Source organism: Triturus cristatus, chromosome 6 (genome assembly GCF_964204655.1).
Source record: "Triturus cristatus chromosome 6, aTriCri1.1, whole genome shotgun sequence".
NCBI lineage: Eukaryota > Metazoa > Chordata > Amphibia > Caudata > Salamandridae > Triturus > Triturus cristatus.
Genome location: NC_140589.1, coordinates 1,936,550,016 through 1,936,569,671, shown reverse-complemented (window position 1 = coordinate 1,936,569,671; position 19,656 = coordinate 1,936,550,016). Strand labels below are relative to the sequence as shown.

Sequence of the window (19,656 nt, the reverse complement as noted above, 5' to 3'; positions counted from 1 at the left end):
GACATTGAAACTGGACTGGGGAACCGGTTTTGAATCTCAGCAGCGGCTCAACATCCTGTGATTCTGGGCAAATCACTGAATCTCACTGCGCCTACACAAAATGAATCTGTCCTGTCTGTAATGTAACTGGCACTCATGGAAAGCATTCTCAAGCCTCCGGGTCGAGTTCGTATAAAACTGGCCAAAAAAAGAAATACGTTACAGAAACACACGACAAGCAATGATTATATACAGCCAGGCGCAACTAGAGCCAAATTTTGTGAGGGGCTAAGAAAAATATTCGGGGGGGGGAGGGCTAATTCTTAAAGCAATCGGCAGAATTGAGATGCAGGGGCTCTAAGAAGGCGTGAAAACACAAAAAAGCCTCCTTAACAAGTAGATGGTCTTTTAAAGATCTGTGAAGTGCTCGGGTGCAGCTGTGTGTGTGTCCGGGGAAGCTGTCTCACCACGGGCTGACACACACGACGGGGGGGTTCTGACACGACTCCAGCAATGCGTTGCCTTTACACCAAGAGATGCGTCACGCTTCTGTCAATCCTTGTGACACGGTGTGCCGCACTGTAAATGCGACGCATCCATTATGGCGCAAAGGTTTTTTTGCTTGATGCAAATTAACTGACACATCTCTGCTTTGATGCAGAGATGCGTCAGTTCTTGTAAATCTGCCCCTTTGTGTTTAATAAGGGTTGGCCACCCATACTTACCCTCTGGACCTGGGTGTCAGGGAAAGCCCTGCCAGCGACCCTTGCCAACGCACTTTGTGCGGAGTGGTTGTTGGGTGCCCACAGAGGGCCACCTGTGGAGGAATGGTTGCAGGCCCAACGGACAACCTGCGCAGCTCATGGCCAAAGGGTGTGTGCAGTGAGGGCTGGTTGCCAGTGCAGGGTTGGGCATAGGGTCTTGCCAATAGGAAGGCCCTGCGGCCACGCCCTGCTGCCACGGCCTAAAGCCTTGCGCAGCGGGGGTGGGGCATATGAGGTGGGTCGGGCACTGGGCCAATTTAGAATATGATCAAACAAGCCCGCAATTTCACTGAAAAGAACAAAGGTTAAAGTGATGCATCTGTGTTGAAATGAGACAAGAACTAATGAAAAAAAACACTGAAGTACACCAGCTGTAATTTAGTCAAATAACTAGAACTTGTGCTCCCAGCATGCACAGCTTATGTCTGTGTCAAATATCCGGAGCCTGTACGTTGGGGTGAAAGGCACTAACTTAGGTAAACATCACATTTTCAACTATTGGAGATAGCCTGAGGGCCCGATTCAGAAAGGCAAAGTTAGACCAAAAGTCTAAGTTTAGACCTGAAATCTAAGTTTAGACCTTAGGTGTAACTTACACCTAAAGTACAACTTTAAACCTGTAGTTTAACTTTACACTTGAAGTCCAAGTTTAGACCAAAAGTCTAACTTTACTACTTTTCGGTATTCACAAAGGTAAGTCACTACAAGTAACTTTGCTACTAGCAAGTTTACTAGTAGTAAGTAACTTTACTACTAGTACCTTGACTAGTAGTGAACTTACTAGTAGTAACTTACTTTTGTGATACCAAAAAAAGGTAAAGTTAGACTTTTGGTCTAAGTCAGACTTTTGGTCTAAACTTAGACTTCAAGTCTAAACTTAGAATTTTGGTCTAATTTTACCTTTGTGAATCATGCCCAGAGAGTTTCCAATTGCTTGTCCTATATTCTCCTATACAAGGGTGGTGTAGGAACTCAGTCCAACACACCGACACACTTGAACCCTCCAGCCCACACACTGTAGTGTGGTTCCTATTTCCCTAATAGGCTCTGCGCATTGGAATAATATACCCTATAGATTTGGCATAGGACTGAGGTCAGTATGCCCCTATTGAGTACATTAAACGTAATTACTTTGTGCCAGCTAACTCAGAGGCCACTAGAAACTCCTTGTAAACAAGAAGGGAGTAGTTTCTGGCAACCCCATAAACATGACAACTTTGTTTCCCTTTAGAATCGGAACATGTCTCAGAATCGTGGAAACAGATAACAGTTTCACTCAGTCAATCGTGCATGCTTAGTTTCTTCAGAGTTACACAGAAATAGATAGACAGGCGTTTCAATAAAAGGATTTATTGAACAGTTTTCTTTCTAGTGTAAGAGATATGAGCTGTTATAATCATAAGACAGTATGCAAGATATATTATGTATAGCGTGAGCAGTAGAAAGAAATAATACTGCGCTAGCATTATCTTTTAGCTATGACACATATATACATATACATAAATAAAATAAGCTAAAAACGCGAGTACTCGTGAGATGCTTCTCTAACTAGTTCTACCCCAGTGTACCTAACCTAAGTGTAGTAAAATGTAAGAAGTAGGTTATCTATTCCGTAGTATGGTAGGCTATAGTATGGTATGCCAAGTCTGGTATGCCAAGAGTCCCTCTAGGTTCTAGTCAGCTCCATACCTTAAGAATCAGAGAGGTGGGAATCTCTTTCCGGACTCGAACTCTAACACCCCGCGAAGGGAGTCAGAACACTGGAAGCTGGATTCTCTGCGAGCAGGCACAACAGCGTCTCTTGTCAGTGCGTCAGGCCGGGAAACGGGCTCCTCTAAAGTCGAGGTCTCTTCCTACTTGCTTGGGCACGGGAAGGTATATATATACCTGGTAGGTGCCTTGGAATGTTAGTATTGATGTAAAGTCGGGCAGAGGAAGACGTCAGGAAAGAACACTTAAGGAATAGCGGTTCATGCATAATAAATGAGTTCTTGGAGAAATCAATAATCATGTGCTAGGGAAACTCCCAAGAGCTTAAGGGTCTGGTTTCTAAGAACTCGTTGTGACGTTGGGGTGGAAGGATGTAGGTGACCATGCCTGTATATGGATAGCATGGCTAATGCCTAAATAAGGACTGGGATCTTATGCCTATATAAGGGCAATGCAAATTGTGCCTATATAAGGACATCTTTCAGGAAAACCTATACACGGACACCTAAAGCGGAATACAACAACACCATTCCATAACGCCTGCAAAAAAACAGGTAGCACACATTTCAGCAGATCAGTGGCTGATAGTTGAAAAATTGACCTTTGGAGGCAGCATCTAGCAAGCTAGAAGCAAAGTGCACAGGACGTCTGGACATGTCATATCACTGTACCTGAAAGAGCTCTGCCTTCTCCACGTGGACTCCAAGTCCTAGGAAAAAAAATTAACAAGAGCATGTTAGCCTCTAAAGTCGTGTTATCTCACTCACCAGCAGCCCTCACAGACACCTTCCTTTTAGACCCTCTGTGGCCCAGGTTCACCATGTGCAAAAAAGGCAAAAAAACTGCACATTTAAGTGTGTTTACTTATCCTGTCCAATCCCTGGGCTACTATTGAGCAAAAAAGACAAAGGTCATAGGTGAGTTCCAGCTTGAACCATTGTCAGCTAGATCAGATGATTGACACTCGCTCCAGGTGGTGGTGAAGTGTCTGGCATGAAACCACGTGTTTTGGCAAAGGCTCCTGGTGCGGCTGACATCAGGCAAGGACTCCAGGGGAGCCAGAGTACCTGACATAACTGAAGCATGACTTGCCAGAGGTTCCAGTTAGAAATTAATGCCATGGACGCAAGATCAGCATCTACTGGCAAAGACTCCAGGTGAAGATAGCCTGACATGGCATCAGCATCGACTGGCAAGGACTCCAGGTAAAGATAGCCTGACATGACGTGGCGTCAGCATCTACTGGGAAAGGCTTCAGGTAAACACAGCATAACAAGGCATCAGCATCTACTATCTACTGGCAAAGACTGAAGGTAAAGACTGACTGACATGGCATCAGCGTGAACTGGCAGAGACTCCAGGTAAATACAGCCTGACATGACTTCAGCATCTCCTGGCAAAAACTCCAGGTAAAGACTGACTGACAAGGTATCAGCATCTACTATCTACTGGCAAAGACTGAAGTTAAAGACTGACTGACATGGCATCAGCATCTGCTGGCAAAAACCCTAGGTAGACAACCTGACTTGGCGTCAGCATCTACTGGCAAAGACTCCAGGTAAACACAACCTGACATGACATCAGCATCTACTGGCAAAGACTCCAGGTAAAGACAGCCTGACGTGGCGAAAGCACCTACTGGTACAGACCCATGGTAAAGACAGCCTGACTTGACGTGGCAAAAGCATCAACTGGCAAAGACCCAAGGTAAAGACAGCCTGATATGATGCGGCGTCAGCATCTACTGGCAAAGACCCAAGATAAAGAGAGCCTGACATGCCATCAGCATCTACTGGCAAAGACTCCAGGTAAAGACAGCCTGACATGGCGTCAGACATCTACTGGCAAAGACTCCAGGTAAACACAACCTGACATGGTGTCAGCATCTACTGGCAAAGACTCCAGGTAAACCCAATCTGACATGGCGTCAGCATCTACTGGCAAAGACTCCAGGTAAACACAACCTGACATGGTGTCAGCATCTACTGGCAAAGACTCCAGGTAAACACAACATGACTTGGCATCAGCATCGACTAGAAAGACTCCGGGTAAAGACTGCCTGACATGCATCAATATCTACTGGCAAAGACTCCAGGTAAAGGCAGCCTGACATGGCATCTGCATTTACTGGCAAAGACTCCACAGGTGAAGACAGCCTGACATGGCACCAGCATCTACTGGCCAAGGCTCCAGGTAAAGTCAACTTTATATGGCATCAGCATCTACTGGCAAAGACTCCAGGTACAGACAGCCTGACATGGCGTCAGCAACTACTGGCAAAGACTCCAGGTAAAGGCAGCCTGACTTGTCATCAGCATCGACTGGAAAGACTCCAGGTAAAGACTGCCTGACATGCATCAATATCTACTGGCAAAGACTCCAGGTGAAGGCAGCCTGACATGACGTCAGCATATACTGGCAAAGACTCCAGGTAAAGACAGTCTGACATGGCGTCAACATCTACTGGCAAAGACTCCAGGTAAACACAACCTGACATGGCATCAGCATCTACGGGCAAAGACTCCAGGTAAAGACAGCCTGACATGGCGTGAGGATCTACTGACAAAGACTCTAGGTAAACACAACCTGACATGTCGTCAGCATCTACTGGCAAAGACTCCAGGTAAACACAACCGGACATGGCGTCAGTATCTACCGGCAAAGACTCCATGTGGAGCGGGAGCATGTTGGCATGATAGCAGCCTGTTTTCAATGGGTCCTGGCATGTTAAGGCGAAATCAAGCATCCAGATAAACCACAATAAGAAACCATAAACAGTACGTGTCATGCAACAATGGCCTAAATTAGCACACGTGTGTATAATATTCGAAGCATCAAGTGTTTCACATCCACCACAACACACAAATCCAGCATGGAGTCTGCATCAAGATAGCACCACGCAAAGCAAAAACACCAGTGTTGTCAAGAACAGTGCAAGCACTCCAATACAGCAGATGCGTGCACGTGCGTAGTGCGCCTGCGTAGCCTCAGGGTACAGCTGCATTATCTGGGGTCAGGGAGGCCCTTGGCTTGTCCAGCTCAGAAATGAGGAGATCCCAAACATACACAAGTGAGGGTTACCTGGAAGCAGGGTGGTGGAGAGAGGAAGCAGCTCCACGCCATAGAGTGGGTAACTCAGTGGGGAGTTCGGCTGAGCGGTGAGCACCCCTCGGGGAACGGTCCTGTACCTGCCAAGAAAAGAGACGTTAGGGCTGCAGGGAAGGTACTTGGACCCACAAGCACGAGAAACAGATCTCATTTCCAAAGTGGATGAAGAGGTTGCAAGTTATCAGCAGGCGGCATCAAGTGAAAGAGCAGAAAAGGACAGAGCGTTTGTGAGACACCAGTTACAGCTGGTGGGGGGTCCTGCTCTGGGGGTCCCAGCTGCTTCTAAGATGATAGCACTGACAAGCAGTTTGGTATTATGTCACACTCCACCAGGCTCAGTATGAGAGAGGGTGGGGCCCGGGTTCCAACCACCCCCTCCCACATCTGTAAGGTGATCCCCTGCCCACCCGAGCCCTCTCAAAGGAGGGAAGCCATATTTGTTCTTTTGTGTTCTGCTTCTGGTGGTGCAGGAGCACTCCCGGCCTAAAAGAAAGGCCTCTTGGAAGTTTAAGGCCCCAGGGGCAGGTGTGATATCAGGGTTGTGTCCTGCTGGACACAGTCTAGGGTTTAACCAGCCTCCCCCAAGTGGGCTGGCTCTTACACCCACCCCTCACCCATCCAACACAGGTGTCGCCCTTACACCCTCTCCACACCCATCCAACACATGTGTCAACGGTCAGGTGACCCTCCTAGGAGGGCTGGCCCTTACATCCTCTCCACACCCATCCAACACAGAGGTCACCAATCAGGTGACCCTACTAGGAGGGCTGGCCCTTACACCCTCTCCTCACCCATCCAACACAGGTGTCAATGGTCAGGTGACCCTCCCAGGACGGCTGGACCTTACACCCTCTCCACAACCATGTTATGTTATGTTATGTTATGTTATTCAGGATTTATTAAGCGCATGGGCACCCAGAGGTTTCATGGCGCTAAAATGAGGAGAGAGTGAGAGGCAGTAACCTATCTCAGAGATTGCTTGAATAACCAAGTCTTCAAGGCTCCCCGAAACTCCATGAGATTGGTGCAATTCCTGAGCGACAGGGGAAAGAATTCCACACCTTAGGGGCAAGGAAGGCAAATCGACTCTGATGGACTTGGCCCTTCTGGCAGGTTCACCCCCGAAACTTTTTGCTCTTTATTGGTGACCTGGTGTAGTGATTTTTGGTTTCTGCGCACTTTCCCTGTGTCCCAGAGTAAAGTGCGTGCGCATTCTGAGTGCATGTGGTGAGATAGGCCTGCCCTCCCATAGGAATGCATGGGGAATGTATGTGTCCCTGGTAGTTCCTGATGCGTGGGGTGTGCAGGCTCGAGTTTGGTATGTGCGGACTCGTGTGATTGAATGCTGCGCGATGATGTGTGCGGCGTGCATGTACCTAGTGTGGAAGTGCCACTTCTAGAAGTGGGCACTTCTGTGTGCAGTGTGTCTGGCGTGTGATAGGCTGGAGCTGGCTGGTGAGCCTGGCTCCAGGAGTCTGGTTGGGTCTGCCCCAGTGGTGAGTGTGAGATTAGCATGCTGATGGCTGGGGAGGAGTGCACCTTGGACCTGAATAGGGCAGGGCTTTCCCCACACAATGCTGGCTCCGCCCCCTGTGGTGCGACTGACGACCCTAGCCCTGCCAGTGAATAGAGTGAGGGGCTGAGCACATCAAGGGTGCTCCCCAACCAGCTGCGACTGGTTTTCCCCCTCACCCTGAACCAAGAACAAAGGGTTTTACTGTATAAAAATGGGGCTGTGTCCCCACAGAAACTGTTCTCTTGCTGATCCAACTTGAGGGGGGCCTGCTGCTGCTGGGAGCCAGGAGAGACCGCCACTGGGGACTGCCTCCCTGCTGGAGGGCCCTGTGAGCTGGCCCCTGGGCCCAGTCTGTGCCCCCCTGCTTTTGAAGACTTTTTGGTTGCTGGAATTTTACTTGCAGCGCCTGGGAGCGCTTTTATCATTGATAGCGCGAGGAGCGCTTTATTTGTGGCCGGCAGCACGAAGCTGCATTCTAGGGATTCCCCCGCATTGCGATCCTCGCGGGTGCCTACCCCGCTTATTTTAAATTTCTCCATAGCGGGAGCCCACCCCGCATTAGTGTGCCCGATAGCGGGTGCCTACCCCGCTTGCTGCTGCAGATTTTAACCCTAAGACGAAGGCGGGAGCCCACCCCGCGCTTCGGTGAAAGCCGGAGGAAAATCAGCGCTGCAGCCCGGACCGGAAGTCAGGCACCCCCTGGGGGCAGGCCGTGCGACGGAAGCTGTGCAGAAAGCAGGAAGCAGGCGGGAGCCTACCCCGCGCTCCTGCGTAGGCCACGGGTGAGGTGAGGCGTGCTGCAGCAGGGGACTCCCCTCCGTACGGAGAGTCCCGCAGGTGCCAGTGAAGCAGAGGGGGGCTCGAGGCACATTGCCGGTGCCTGCCCCTGCCGCAAGGGAAGAGGCCCTGTGTGCAGCCCGGCAGCCGTTTCCCCCGCGAGAAGTTGAGGAGGAGCATCGTGCACGACAAAGAGCCCGGTGAGTGCGCGAGGGTGCACGGGACAGCCTGTGTGTAACTGAGTGCTGGTGCGCTCCAACGGGGCTCACACTCTGACGAGCCTGCAACGCGCCCCCCCGCCCCCCAGTTGTTTCAGAGCCAGCAAGGCTCAGGGGGCCTTCGTTATCCTGCTGAGTCCCCCGAGCGGGACTCCAACGTCCAAGGGGGCATTGTTTCAAGAGTCCAGAGGGACTCCATCGTGGGGCATATTATTTTAGAGCGCTCGTGGGGGCTCCAACATCCCGCATTGTTTTCTTCGAGCGCTGGTGCGCTCCACGTTATTGGGGGCCATATTCGTTTGTTTAGAGCCCAGGGAGGCTCCAACAACTGCCCTACTTGTCCTAAGAAGGCACAGTGGTGCCCACGCTCGTTTTCTCCAGCTGCCCAGCACTTAGTGGGCAGCTGCACCGTTTAGGTTGTGCCCCTCCACGCTTGGGCTGCGCAGCCTTGCCCTGACATTGAGACACAGGGCGTCCTAGCCCCTTCAAGGCCAGTTGGCCTAGGGACTGCCACAGGTGGTGGCTCATGTGAGTTTCCCGCTATGGTTGCTAACCTGTACCTCTGAATGTATTGATATGCGTCATGTGCCATTGTTTTACACCGCTGAATGTATTTTATGCATCATGTGTTTCCCTTGTTCTACACCTCTGAATGTGATGCATCATGTGTAACGTGCTATTACCCCTACAGGTATTGTGATACTTAGGTGGTTGTTTGTTTACTCCTAGTACAGGTGGTGCTAGTGAGGTCCTAGTTCCCTGCGTGACATTCTCCTAAGGTGGTTAGGGTTGCGTAGGTGGTACTTACCTGATACCAGTAAGTACTGGTTGTGTGCTATATATGTTATTTTGTGCTACAGTAATTTTATTCCTATGTTCTAAGTGCTAATTTCTACAAAGTGCTAATTCCTGACAGTGGTCCATGTGGCCCTGTCCCCTGTACATATAATCCCTTGTAAATTCTACCCGTGCCTGTTGGCACATTGTAAAGTGTGTGTTTTTATCTAATGTGTTTGGTATAATACAAAGGTTATTTTTTTATATAATACCTTGTGTGGAGTTTCTTTTGTGGTGGGCCTTGGGTGTTGTTGCTGGGTGCGCGCGCAAACGCTTTACACATCGCCTCAGAGATAAGCCTGACTGCTCGTGCCAAGCTACCAAGGGGGTGAGCAGGGGTTATCTTTGGCTTGTAACGGTGCTTTTTAAAATGAAGAGGAGACATGATCTTAGCAGAGTGGAATCGAACAGCACCAGGCTCACATGTACACCACATGTAACACACCAGGCGCGGTGCTTTTTAAAATGAAGTGAAGACATGATCCCAGCACAGTGGAATCGAACAGCACCATGCTCACATGTACACCACATGTAACACACCAGGTGCGGTGCTTTTTAAAATGACGTGAAGACATGATCCCAGCACAGTGGAATCGAACTGCACCAGGCTCACATGTACTGTATGTAACACACCAGGCGCAGTGCTTTTTAAAATGAATTGAAGACATGGTCCCAGCACAGTGGAATCGAACAGCACCAGGCTCACATGTACACCACATGTAACACACCAGGCGCGGTGCTTTTTAAAATGAAGTGAAGACATGATCCCAGCACAGTGGAATCGAACAGCATCAGGCTCACATGTACACCACATGTAACACACCAGGCGCGGTGCTTTTTCAAATGAAGTGAAGACATGATCCCAGCACAGTGGAATCGAACTGCACCAGGCTCACATGTACTGTATGTAACACACCAGGCGCGGTGCTTTTTTACATGAAGTGAAGACATGAACCCAGCACAGTGGAATCGAACTGCACCAGGCTCACATGTACATCACATTTAACACACCAGGCGCGGTGCTTTTTAAAATGAAGTGAAGACATGATCCCAGCACAGTGGAATCGAACTGCACCAGGCTCACATGTACTGTATGTAACACACCAGGCGCGGTGCTTTTTAACATGAAGTGAAGACATGATCCCAGAAGAGTGGCATTTAACAGCACCAGGCTCACATGTACTGTATGTAACACACCAGGCGCGGTGCTTTTTTACATGAAGTGAAGACATGATCCCAGCACAGTGGAATCGAGCAGCACCAGGCTCACATGTACACCACATGTAACACACCAGGCGCGGTGCTTTTTAAAATGAAGTGAAGACATGATCCCAGCACAGTGGAATCGAACAGCACCAGGCTCACATGTACATCACATGTAACACACCAGGCGCGGTGCTTTTTAAAATGAAGTGAAGACATGATCCCAGCACAGTGGAATCGAACTGCACCAGGCTCACATGTACTGTATGTAACACACCAGGCGCGGTGCTTTTTAACATGAAGTGAAGACATGATCCCAGAAGAGTGGCATTTAACAGCACCAGGCTCACATGTACTGTATGTAACACACCAGGCGCGGTGCTTTTTTACATGAAGTGAAGACATGATCCCAGCACAGTGGAATCGAGCAGCACCAGGCTCACATGTACACCACATGTAACACACCAGGCGCGGTGCTTTTTAAAATGAAGTGAAGACATGATCCCAGCACAGTGGAATCGAACAGCACCAGGCTCACATGTACATCACATGTAACACACCAGGCGCGGTGCTTTTTAAAATGAAGTGAAGACATGATCCCAGCACAGTGGAATCGAACAGCACCAGGCTCACATGTACTGTATGTAACACACCAGGCGCGGTGCTTTTTAACATGAAGTGAAGACATGATCCCAGAAGAGTGGCATTTAACAGCACCAGGCTCACATGTACTGTATGTAACACACCAGGCGCGGTGCTTTAGTTCTCGCCTGATCCAGCGCATGCGCTTGTCTGGCCGAGACATTTTGTATACGGCTTTTCAAAGTGCTGCCTGTGGCCTAAAGCTTGCATGCATGCGAGCGTGCACGCGCACAGCGCCATGTGTCTTTCCACTGCCGCGCTCGCAGCGCGCGATCGCAATCGCGATCACTTTCACTATCCCGGCCACGTCACTTTCGCGGCTGCGTGGCCAAAGCTTGTTTCATGTGTGTTGTGCACTGAATTTTTTGCCTGGAGCATGAGAAATGACAAAACATCTGACTTTCGGTGATTGTATTCCGTGCCATGTGGTAGGACCGTCCTGACGCCTTGCTGAGGTCTGTGTTTACTCTTTTTTAAAGCCTGCTCTTGTCTTTGCAAGTGTTGGGGTCTCTTCAGCCAGCAGCAGCTGGTGGAAACGGGGGCAGCTCTTTCACGTGCCAGTACCTACATGCACGTGCCATTGAGGAGCCCGACTCTTTTATATATACATTGAAGTCTATAGAGGGCCATGACTCCACATGATCTCAGTGCTCCTAGGAAACGTAAGACTACTGATGAGAAGTTAAAGGGACAAAGTATAGGGTTTGCGACCCGTCGGACATGCATGAGGACTAATGCCCGGCGCAGCTGCCCCAGGCGCACTGATGAGAAGCTGAAATGTGGGTTTTGCATATATCGACTCTGCCGATGTTCTAGAGATACAGCTGACAAAGGTCTTCGGCGATTCGGCGGCTTTGAGAGGCCCGGACACCGGTTTATTCCTGCTGCAGAAGTGATGGCAGTGACCCGGAGTCACTGATGCCAGAGGCTTCCTCAGTGCGCCTGGGGCAGCTGCGCCGGGCACCAGTCCTCGTGCATGTCCGACGGGTCGCAAACCCTATACTTTGTCCCTTTTCCTGCTGCCTCGCTCTGCTCCAGTGGCATCTGAGGCCCACAAAGAAAAAGAAACACTCCACAAGATGGAGGACTCTTGTAGGCAAAGACCTCTTCCCCGTGACTCCCTTTTCCATCTATCTCGTGCGACTCTCAGCGGCAGGAGCGGTGCACAGAAGCTAAGTTAGTTCAAAAGAGATCACGGAGCAATGAGAGCCTCATGTTGATTGCCTCGGGGGCATTTCTAAGTAAAATGAAAGTTCTAAAGTGGGCGCGCATTGCCTAACGCGTCCCTGCCCCTCGCTATTGTTTGGAAGTGGCTGCCTGCAGCTGGCGGCCTGCAGGCCCTGCTTGCTGTGCGGTGGCTGTGGCGTCAACACAGCTTGCTTGTTTACTCTGCAGGGTGGAGGCGCTTTGCATATGTCGTCGAGCCCGCTTTCCTCCTGCCTGCTCCCTTGGCAGTCCATTGTTAGGCCTCAAAAAGCCTGTGCTTTCGTTTCCTGCCAACCTTGAAGGGCTGGGGTGGGAACAGTAAAGATTCGCCTCCAAGGGGACATTTGAGATGTTGGCGCAGACGGCTCGTGGGCAAGTTTCCAAATGTGGATCTGATACGGTATTTAAGGATTGCGTGCAGGGTCGGACTTGCCTAAAGGGCCGCCAGGCGGCGCCCGATGGATTGGTCTGTCAGGCGTGTGAGCTGCTTTGTTTGTGGCTGTTTGTGGGCCTGTTCCATGGTCTGCTGGGCAGACTTTTACTGCTGATTTCCCTGAAATGAATGAAGAATTCCTGCAGCAAGCTCCATCCCGCGCAGTCTTTCATTGGGGTTCCCCGCACCCCCCTTCTAGCAGCCTGCTCTGAGGCAAGAGCTGCCCTGCCTGTGTTTGGCCCAGCCACTGTGCCAAAGTCTGTTGCGGTGGGCGTCGAACACAAATGTGCCCAGGCCGTTGTGTGCCCAGATGCCAAGGAGCGAAAGCTGCTGATCACGACGCAGCTTCAGACCTGGAAAACATGGCAGCCAGCCCCAGCTCTGGGGGCGCCAAAGGAGAAGGAGATGATGAGGAAATCTTGATCGCCTGCACGCCACACCCAGAGCAGCCAGCATGGCATGCACCCCCCACCTGCCAGCAACGCAGGAGCACAGGTGAACGTCACCCGCCTGGCACATGCCACACCTGACCCTGGCTCCACAGCCCCTGTTGTGGCTGACGAAAGGTCTCATCCATCTCGCTCGCTGGCGTCTTCTCCTGCTCAGAGTTCTATGGCTGCTTCTCTTGCTCAGAGTTCTATGGCTGCTTCTCTTGCTCAGAGTTCTATGGCTGCTTCTCCTGCTCAGAGTTCGATGGCTGCTTCTCCTGCTCAGAGTTCTATGGCTGCTTCTCCTGCTCAGAGTTCTATGGCTGCTTCTCTTGCTCAGAGTTCTATGGCTGCTTCTCTTGCTCAGAGTTCTATGGCTGCTTCTCTTGCTCAGAGTTCTTTGGCTGCTTCTCCTGCTCAGAGTTCTATGGCTGCTTCTCTTGCTCAGAGTTCTATGGCTGCTTCTCTTGCTCAGAGTTCTATGGCTGCTTCTCTTGCTCAGAGTTCTATGGCTGCTTCTCTTGCTCAGAGTTCTATGGCTGCTTCTCTTGCTCAGAGTTCTATGGCTGCTTCTCTTGCTCAGAGTTCGATGGCTGCTTCTCCTGCTCAGAGTTCGATGGCTGCTTCTCCTGCTCAGAGTTCTATGGCTGCTTCTCTTGCTCAGAGTTCTATGGCTGCTTCTCCTGCTCAGAGTTCTATGGCTGCTTCTCCTGCTCAGAGTTCTATGGCTGCTTCTCCTGCTCAGAGTTCTATGGCTGCTTCTCCTGCTCAGAGTTCTATGGCTGCTTCTCCTGCTCAGAGTTCTATGGCTGCTTCTCCTGCTCAGAGTTCTATGGCTGCTTCTCTTGCTCAGAGTTCTATGGCTGCTTCTCCTGCTCAGAGTTCGATGGCTGCTTCTCCTGCTCAGAGTTCGATGGCTGCTTCTCCTGCTCAGAGTTCTATGGCTGCTTCTCCTGCTCAGAGTTCTATGGCTGCTTCTCTTGCTCAGAGTTCTATGGCGTCTTCTCTTGCTCAGAGTTCGATGGCTGCTTCTCCTGCTCAAGAGTTCGATGGCTGCTTCTCCTGCTCAGAGTTCTATGGCTGCTTCTCCTGCTCAGAGTTCTATGGCTGCTTCTCTTGCTCAGAGTTCTATGGCGTCTTCTCCTGCTCAGAGTTCTATGGCTGCTTCTCCTGCTCAGAGTTCGATGGCTGCTTCTCCTGCTCAGAGTTCTATGGCTGCTTCTCCTGCTCAGAGTTCTATGGCTGCTTCTCTTGCTCAGAGTTCTATGGCGTCTTCTCTTGCTCAGAGTTCTATGGCGTCTTCTCTTGCTCAGAGTTCTATGGCTGCTTCTCCTGCTCAGAGTTCTATGGCTGCTTCTCCTGCTCAGAGTTCTATGGCTGCTTCTCTTGCTCAGAGTTCTATGGCTGCTTCTCCTGCTCAGAGTTCTATGGCTGCTTCTCTTGCTCAGAGTTCTATGGCTGCTTCTCTTGCTCAGAGTTCTATGGCTGCTTCTCTTGCTCAGAGTTCTATGGCTGCTTCTCTTGCTCAGAGTTCGATGGCTGCTTCTCCTGCTCAAGAGTTCGATGGCTGCTTCTCCTGTTCAGAGTTCTATGGCTGCTTCTCTTGCTCAGAGTTCTATGGCTGCTTCTCCTGCTCAGAGTTCTATGGCTGCTTCTCCTGCTCAGAGTTCTATGGCTGCTTCTCCTGCTCAGAGTTCTATGGCTGCTTCTCCTGCTCAGAGTTCTATGGCTGCTTCTCCTGCTCAGAGTTCGATGGCTGCTTCTCCTGCTCAGAGTTCTATGGCTGCTTCTCCTGCTCAGAGTTCGATGGCTGCTTCTCTTGCCCGCGAGGTTCTTTGTTGCCGCATCAATCTCTGAGACCCTCCCCCGCTGCAATACTGGGGACACCCGCACCTCATCTATTGCAGCGGCCACTGGAGACTTCTCATGCGATGTGGATCGCATCCTCCCCTGAGTTCCCTCCCCTCTTCTCTGGCCTGGGCCGCTTTAAAGAGCCTACACTCTCCATCCACGTCGACCTAATGGTCCTCCCCGTTGCCCTCCGACACGCAGAATGCCATGTCTCCTCCTAGTGACCACACCGTCATCCGCTTCATTCAACACGCATGCACAGACGTCACCCAAGGATTACACTGACACTTTCTTTGTGGGTGAAGAACTGCTGCAGGTTTATTTCATACAACATAAGTATGACAATAAAAATGGGTTATCTTACGGGCGATCCAGGGCAAGCAGCCCCTAGCTGCTCCGCCCGCCTGGTGAGCCAGCACACACGGTGGGTCGATGCCCGGCAGTGTGGCACATAATTATTTTCAGATCATCCACTGGGTCACGTGATCTGTCTCCTACTCCCGCCCCTTCTGACAGGGGCGGAGCGTGTTGTGGCACACCCCCAGTTGGTCAGGCCCCCCAACCGCCCGAAGGACTAACGGGGCGCCGTCGCGGTCTTCCCAGAACCCCCTTCGGCTCCTGGACCTTGGCTCGGGCACCCTTACTGTGCCGGACAGGGGTACCCTTACTGTACCGCCTGTCGCAGAGGTACCCTTACTGTAACCGTCTGCATCCAGATCGCCCTGTAACTCCGCCACAGCTCTGGGGAGGCAACCGTCGCTGCCAGAGCCCCCCCTTCCTCCCTTCGCTGTTATATGTGCCCTGCCCCTGCGAGCCAGCTTAATGGGCTAAATTAGGGTCCTGTTCTGTAACCCGTAAACGACGGCATTAATTTGCAACATTACTCAAACGCCCAGGGCAGACGAACAAAGGATGTCTTTTGGCCCCACTGCCGTGAGCTTAGACGTGACTGGTGTTCCTAACCTTCTAAGCGAAGCAGCAGCAGATCATCCTAACGTAATTATGGGAGGATCTAGCACCTGCACATGGAGCCAGAACTGAACCATAGCTGAATTCCTCAATCCATCGATTCCCTTCATATCCTAGCACGAAGGTTTTGCTCTGCCAGAGCACCCCCTTCCTCCCTTCACTGTTGTAGGTGCCCCGCCCCTGCGAGCTTGCTTTAGTGGGCTAAGTTATGGGTTCTGTTCTGTAACCCGTAAATCACAGCAATAATTTGCAACTTACTCAGAAGCAGAGGGCAGGCTCACGAGGAGATTTCTACAAGGAGCGAATTGACTTCAATCCATCTGTAGGCGTGGATGGGTGTTAACCTAGACTGGCTGAAGGCAAAACCTTTGACAATCACTCCTGACAAGACGTGCCAACGCAGGTAGAATAAAGAGTATCAAGCCCGCCTTACTTCCTTTCCCAGTCTGACACAGGTCGCAGAAGATGCCCCTTCCAGAAAGGTCATGGCCTTATCCCTGAAGCCTATCCATACAGCATTCTACCGGAAATCTACAGCATGCTTTGTAAAGCTTTTTCTGGTTCCACAATTAATTATGGTTGATATGCTCTCCCTCAGTTTGAACTGTGCTTCACCTGCCTGTTAACACGAATCCCAGGGCAGACCACCGGCCTATAACCCATGCTTGGCCATGCCTGAGCTAAAAATACCTCTGAACAGCCTGATAACAGGCTAACCACCAGCATTGCGTTCTGAATGTTTCTGACACTGCAAGAAACATGCGCATAACTAAAGCAACTGGCACCATGCCATAAGAGTAACAATTCAGCCTCCTATGAAACAAAACGTGCCTTTGTGGCGATCCGAGTAGTGCTCCCTCCAGGCCAGCAGCCCTACTCAGGCAACCCGCACCCTCTTGGCACTGGCACACCCCCGCCCCCAGCTGCCCTCGAGTGCCTGGTCGTGTGTGGCCACAACCTATGTTTCATCACTGCGTCATACCGGGGTATGATGACCCATCTAACGCTACTGCTGAGTGCCCGTTGCACCATCGCAAGTATGCCTTTTGCCTTCTCAGAGTCTGGCTGCAAAGTTGGAAGACATTGATCCCCCAGCCCAGGGCGAAGATGGCAGCTTTACAGTATCTGGTGCTATAGACGTTCCCCGTACCCTGATGGAACAGAATGCAATTCCCTTGCTCCTGTTGAGCACGAACCCAAAACCAATTGCTCACCATGGTTTAATACCTTCCTGCTGCTAATCATTTCCTAGCTGAATGTTGACAAATCCATGTTCTGTAATGGCACTACTTTGCAGCCTGCACCATTCTGCCAGTGCCGAAAAGACCTTTGTCATGCTGCCTGGCCTAATCAATCTTGCCCTGTTCTAGAAGCGCCCGCTTCAGCCGTAGAGCAAACAACTTGCCAGTACCCCCAAACTGGCCCTGATGCGAGACAAACCGGACCAGGCACAACAGAGAGTGTACTAACTAATAGCAGGTCTAACAGCGTCTCCAGGCATCCTCAGCTTACCATAGGCGTGATGGAGTGAGGGTATCCAGTGAGGATCAAGATGACAGCTTCCCATCTGACTGACCGTGGTGGGAACCACTCCTGTATATTCTGGTACACATGGTCCCAGTTCACCTGTCACTGCCTGATGTACGTGACCTAGGTACATGGTCCCCTTCCATGGCGGCATGCCATTGAGAGCAACATCCAGTCCCCGATAAGTACCACTATCTGCCTATGCTACAATCTTGCCTGGCATTCCTTCATGCCCAGCTATACCATGTGATGATTGCTCTCTTCCGTCACTTGACCCGACCACACCTAGAAGTACAAACACAGCTAGAGGAAGCAGCCTGTGACCTGCCCCAAAAACCACCATCCTGCATCAAACCGACCCGATGGAAAGACAAGCGCCTAATGCTCTACACCCCTGGATGACCCAGGAAATAACCCATCGTTTAACAATCGAGTAAATAACAACGGACATCCTTTCAGCATCTGAAGGCCTAGCCCTTCCGAAGTAACCTGGAGCCCCAGTTATGATTTCGTTCATATCCTCATAGTTGGCAGTGTCTCTATCTTGCCAATACCCGGGTCACGTCCGCCTTAAATGATGACAATACATCTGGCTTTTCCGCTAGCCTTGCCCATTAACCTGTCAAATGTCAGTGGAGAGCAGCACATCTCTGGTCATGCTTATGTCAGAAGGTGTTAAGCCCTTTCCATTACTAGAAAGTTTAAGTGCAAAATTCAAGAGGTATGGTCGCTCTCTGCTCTCTCAATTATTACCATGTAGATGAGGGCATGCCATTCACGGGTGTCTGGTTGAAGTATGCACAGGTAATCGACACTAATTCCCACGTGCAGTTCTGTGAAACGTTTGAAGTAGTTCATCAAATTCAGCCAGCCACCCCCTAGGTGGAGGCTTGCACTCCCAAACTTCTGCTAGTGTAAAAACCCGGCCACACCTCCAGTTCAGTGAAATTTAGTAATTCACGACACTGACAACCCCAGGGGCCAAATACTGGGCTGTGTAAATGCGGCCCAATATCACCATGAACAATTAGCTTGGAGTGGATGGGTGTTAACCTAGGCTGGCTGAAGGTAAATCACTCCTGGCAAGAGGTAGTTATCCAGCCCTCCTTACTTCCTTTCGCAGTTCGACACAGGTCAAAGAAGAATGCCCCTTCCAGAAAGGTCATGGCCTTATCCCTGAAGCCTATCCATACAGCATTCTACCGGAAATCTACAGCATTGCTTTGTAAAGCTTTTTTTTGGTTCCACAATTAATTGTGGTCGATATGCTCTCCCTCAGTTTGAACAAAATCTTAGCTAATCGTACGCCAGCCTAATTCCCAGGGCTGTCTGGCTTAATGCTTTACGCCTGGAATTGCCCCACCAAATGTGGCCTTGATATGAAACATAACTGGGTTGTCTCAACGTTCCTTTTAGAGTTAGAAACGCACCCCGTGCTCCTTGTGCTTACTGACTGGACCCGCTCCTAAGCTTCCAGCACACAATGCACTTAAATGCCATCTGGTCCTGGTGCCTATCAAACAACAGTGACAGCCTCTGCCACCTTCATACAATACATAAACAAACCTCACAAGGTCGCAGGAGCGGCAAGCCAGGCTAAGTCTCGGTAAACCCTGTCACTCTGTGCTTTCACCGGCCTCCCTGTGGAACAGGGAGAATAACCTCAAAGATGTTAAGTATGATAGACAAACCCAGGCCTTCCGCATGTCTCAAAACAGCTCAGGCTGCAGCCTTTCCTGTATAGACTAAGCTGCCACTATGACTGAGTTGCAGAAAATATCACACCAGCTGTTTCCGAATAGCAAGGCTAAAGATGAAAGGCAGCCGCATCTCTTAACTTAAGCGTGGAACTCACAAAATACCTTCAAGATGTTGTGTATGACACACAAACCCAGGCCTACAACTTGCCTCAACACAGCTCAGGCTGCTGACTTTTCTATATACAGAATGCCATGTCTCCTCCTTCCTGCGGTGGGAGCGGAAATCCAGAAGCTGAAATTCACCGGTGTCATCGAAAAAGTATCCGGCCCGACCCCGTGCTCATCTTCAAACCAAAGCGGCCGAGGTGCGTTCAAATCTGCACAGACCTGCACCTTCCCAATCAGGCCATAAACAGAGAGTGACGCACATCCTCCTCAATTGATGACCTCACTGCTGACATGAGTGGCTCCACGTGATTCTCAAAGCTATATCTGATCTCAGGATACCATTGGCTTGAAGTCACCGAGGACAGTCTATACAGCAGAGCGCTGGCCACCCTCCGTCCCTACAAGAGGCTCAACGTTGGAATATTGTGGTCCAATGTGCAGTCGGTGAGGGGATGCAGGCCTCGAGGGGGTCATCGGCATCATCCATTCGCCCACTCTTGGAAGCCCTCGTCGCCACCTGCATGCCACCCTTGCGAGAATTGATATGGCCGCTCTCACTCTCAATCGTGCAAAATTCCAATTCTTTCCCCAAAAGATAGTTTTTCGGATATATTCTCTCT

At 50.6% G+C, this 19,656-nt stretch overlaps 1 protein-coding gene across 3 annotated transcripts in view; it reads right to left on the bottom strand.

Moving 5' to 3' along the window:
* LOC146822534 (N-acetylneuraminylgalactosylglucosyl-glucoside beta-1,4-N- acetylgalactosaminyltransferase 2-like) overlaps window positions 1–19,656 on the bottom strand; it is an 865,225-nt gene that overhangs the window by 458,299 nt on the left and 387,270 nt on the right. For all 3 annotated transcript variants that reach the window (XM_085613655.1, XM_085613654.1, XM_085613656.1), the window contains exons 4-5: window positions 5,535–5,641; window positions 3,125–3,162 (exon numbers count right to left, since the gene is read on the bottom strand). In XM_085613655.1, coding sequence (XP_085469781.1) covers window positions 3,125–3,162; window positions 5,535–5,641 — 145 coding nt within the window. The remainder of the gene's footprint in view (window positions 1–3,124; window positions 3,163–5,534; window positions 5,642–19,656) is intronic.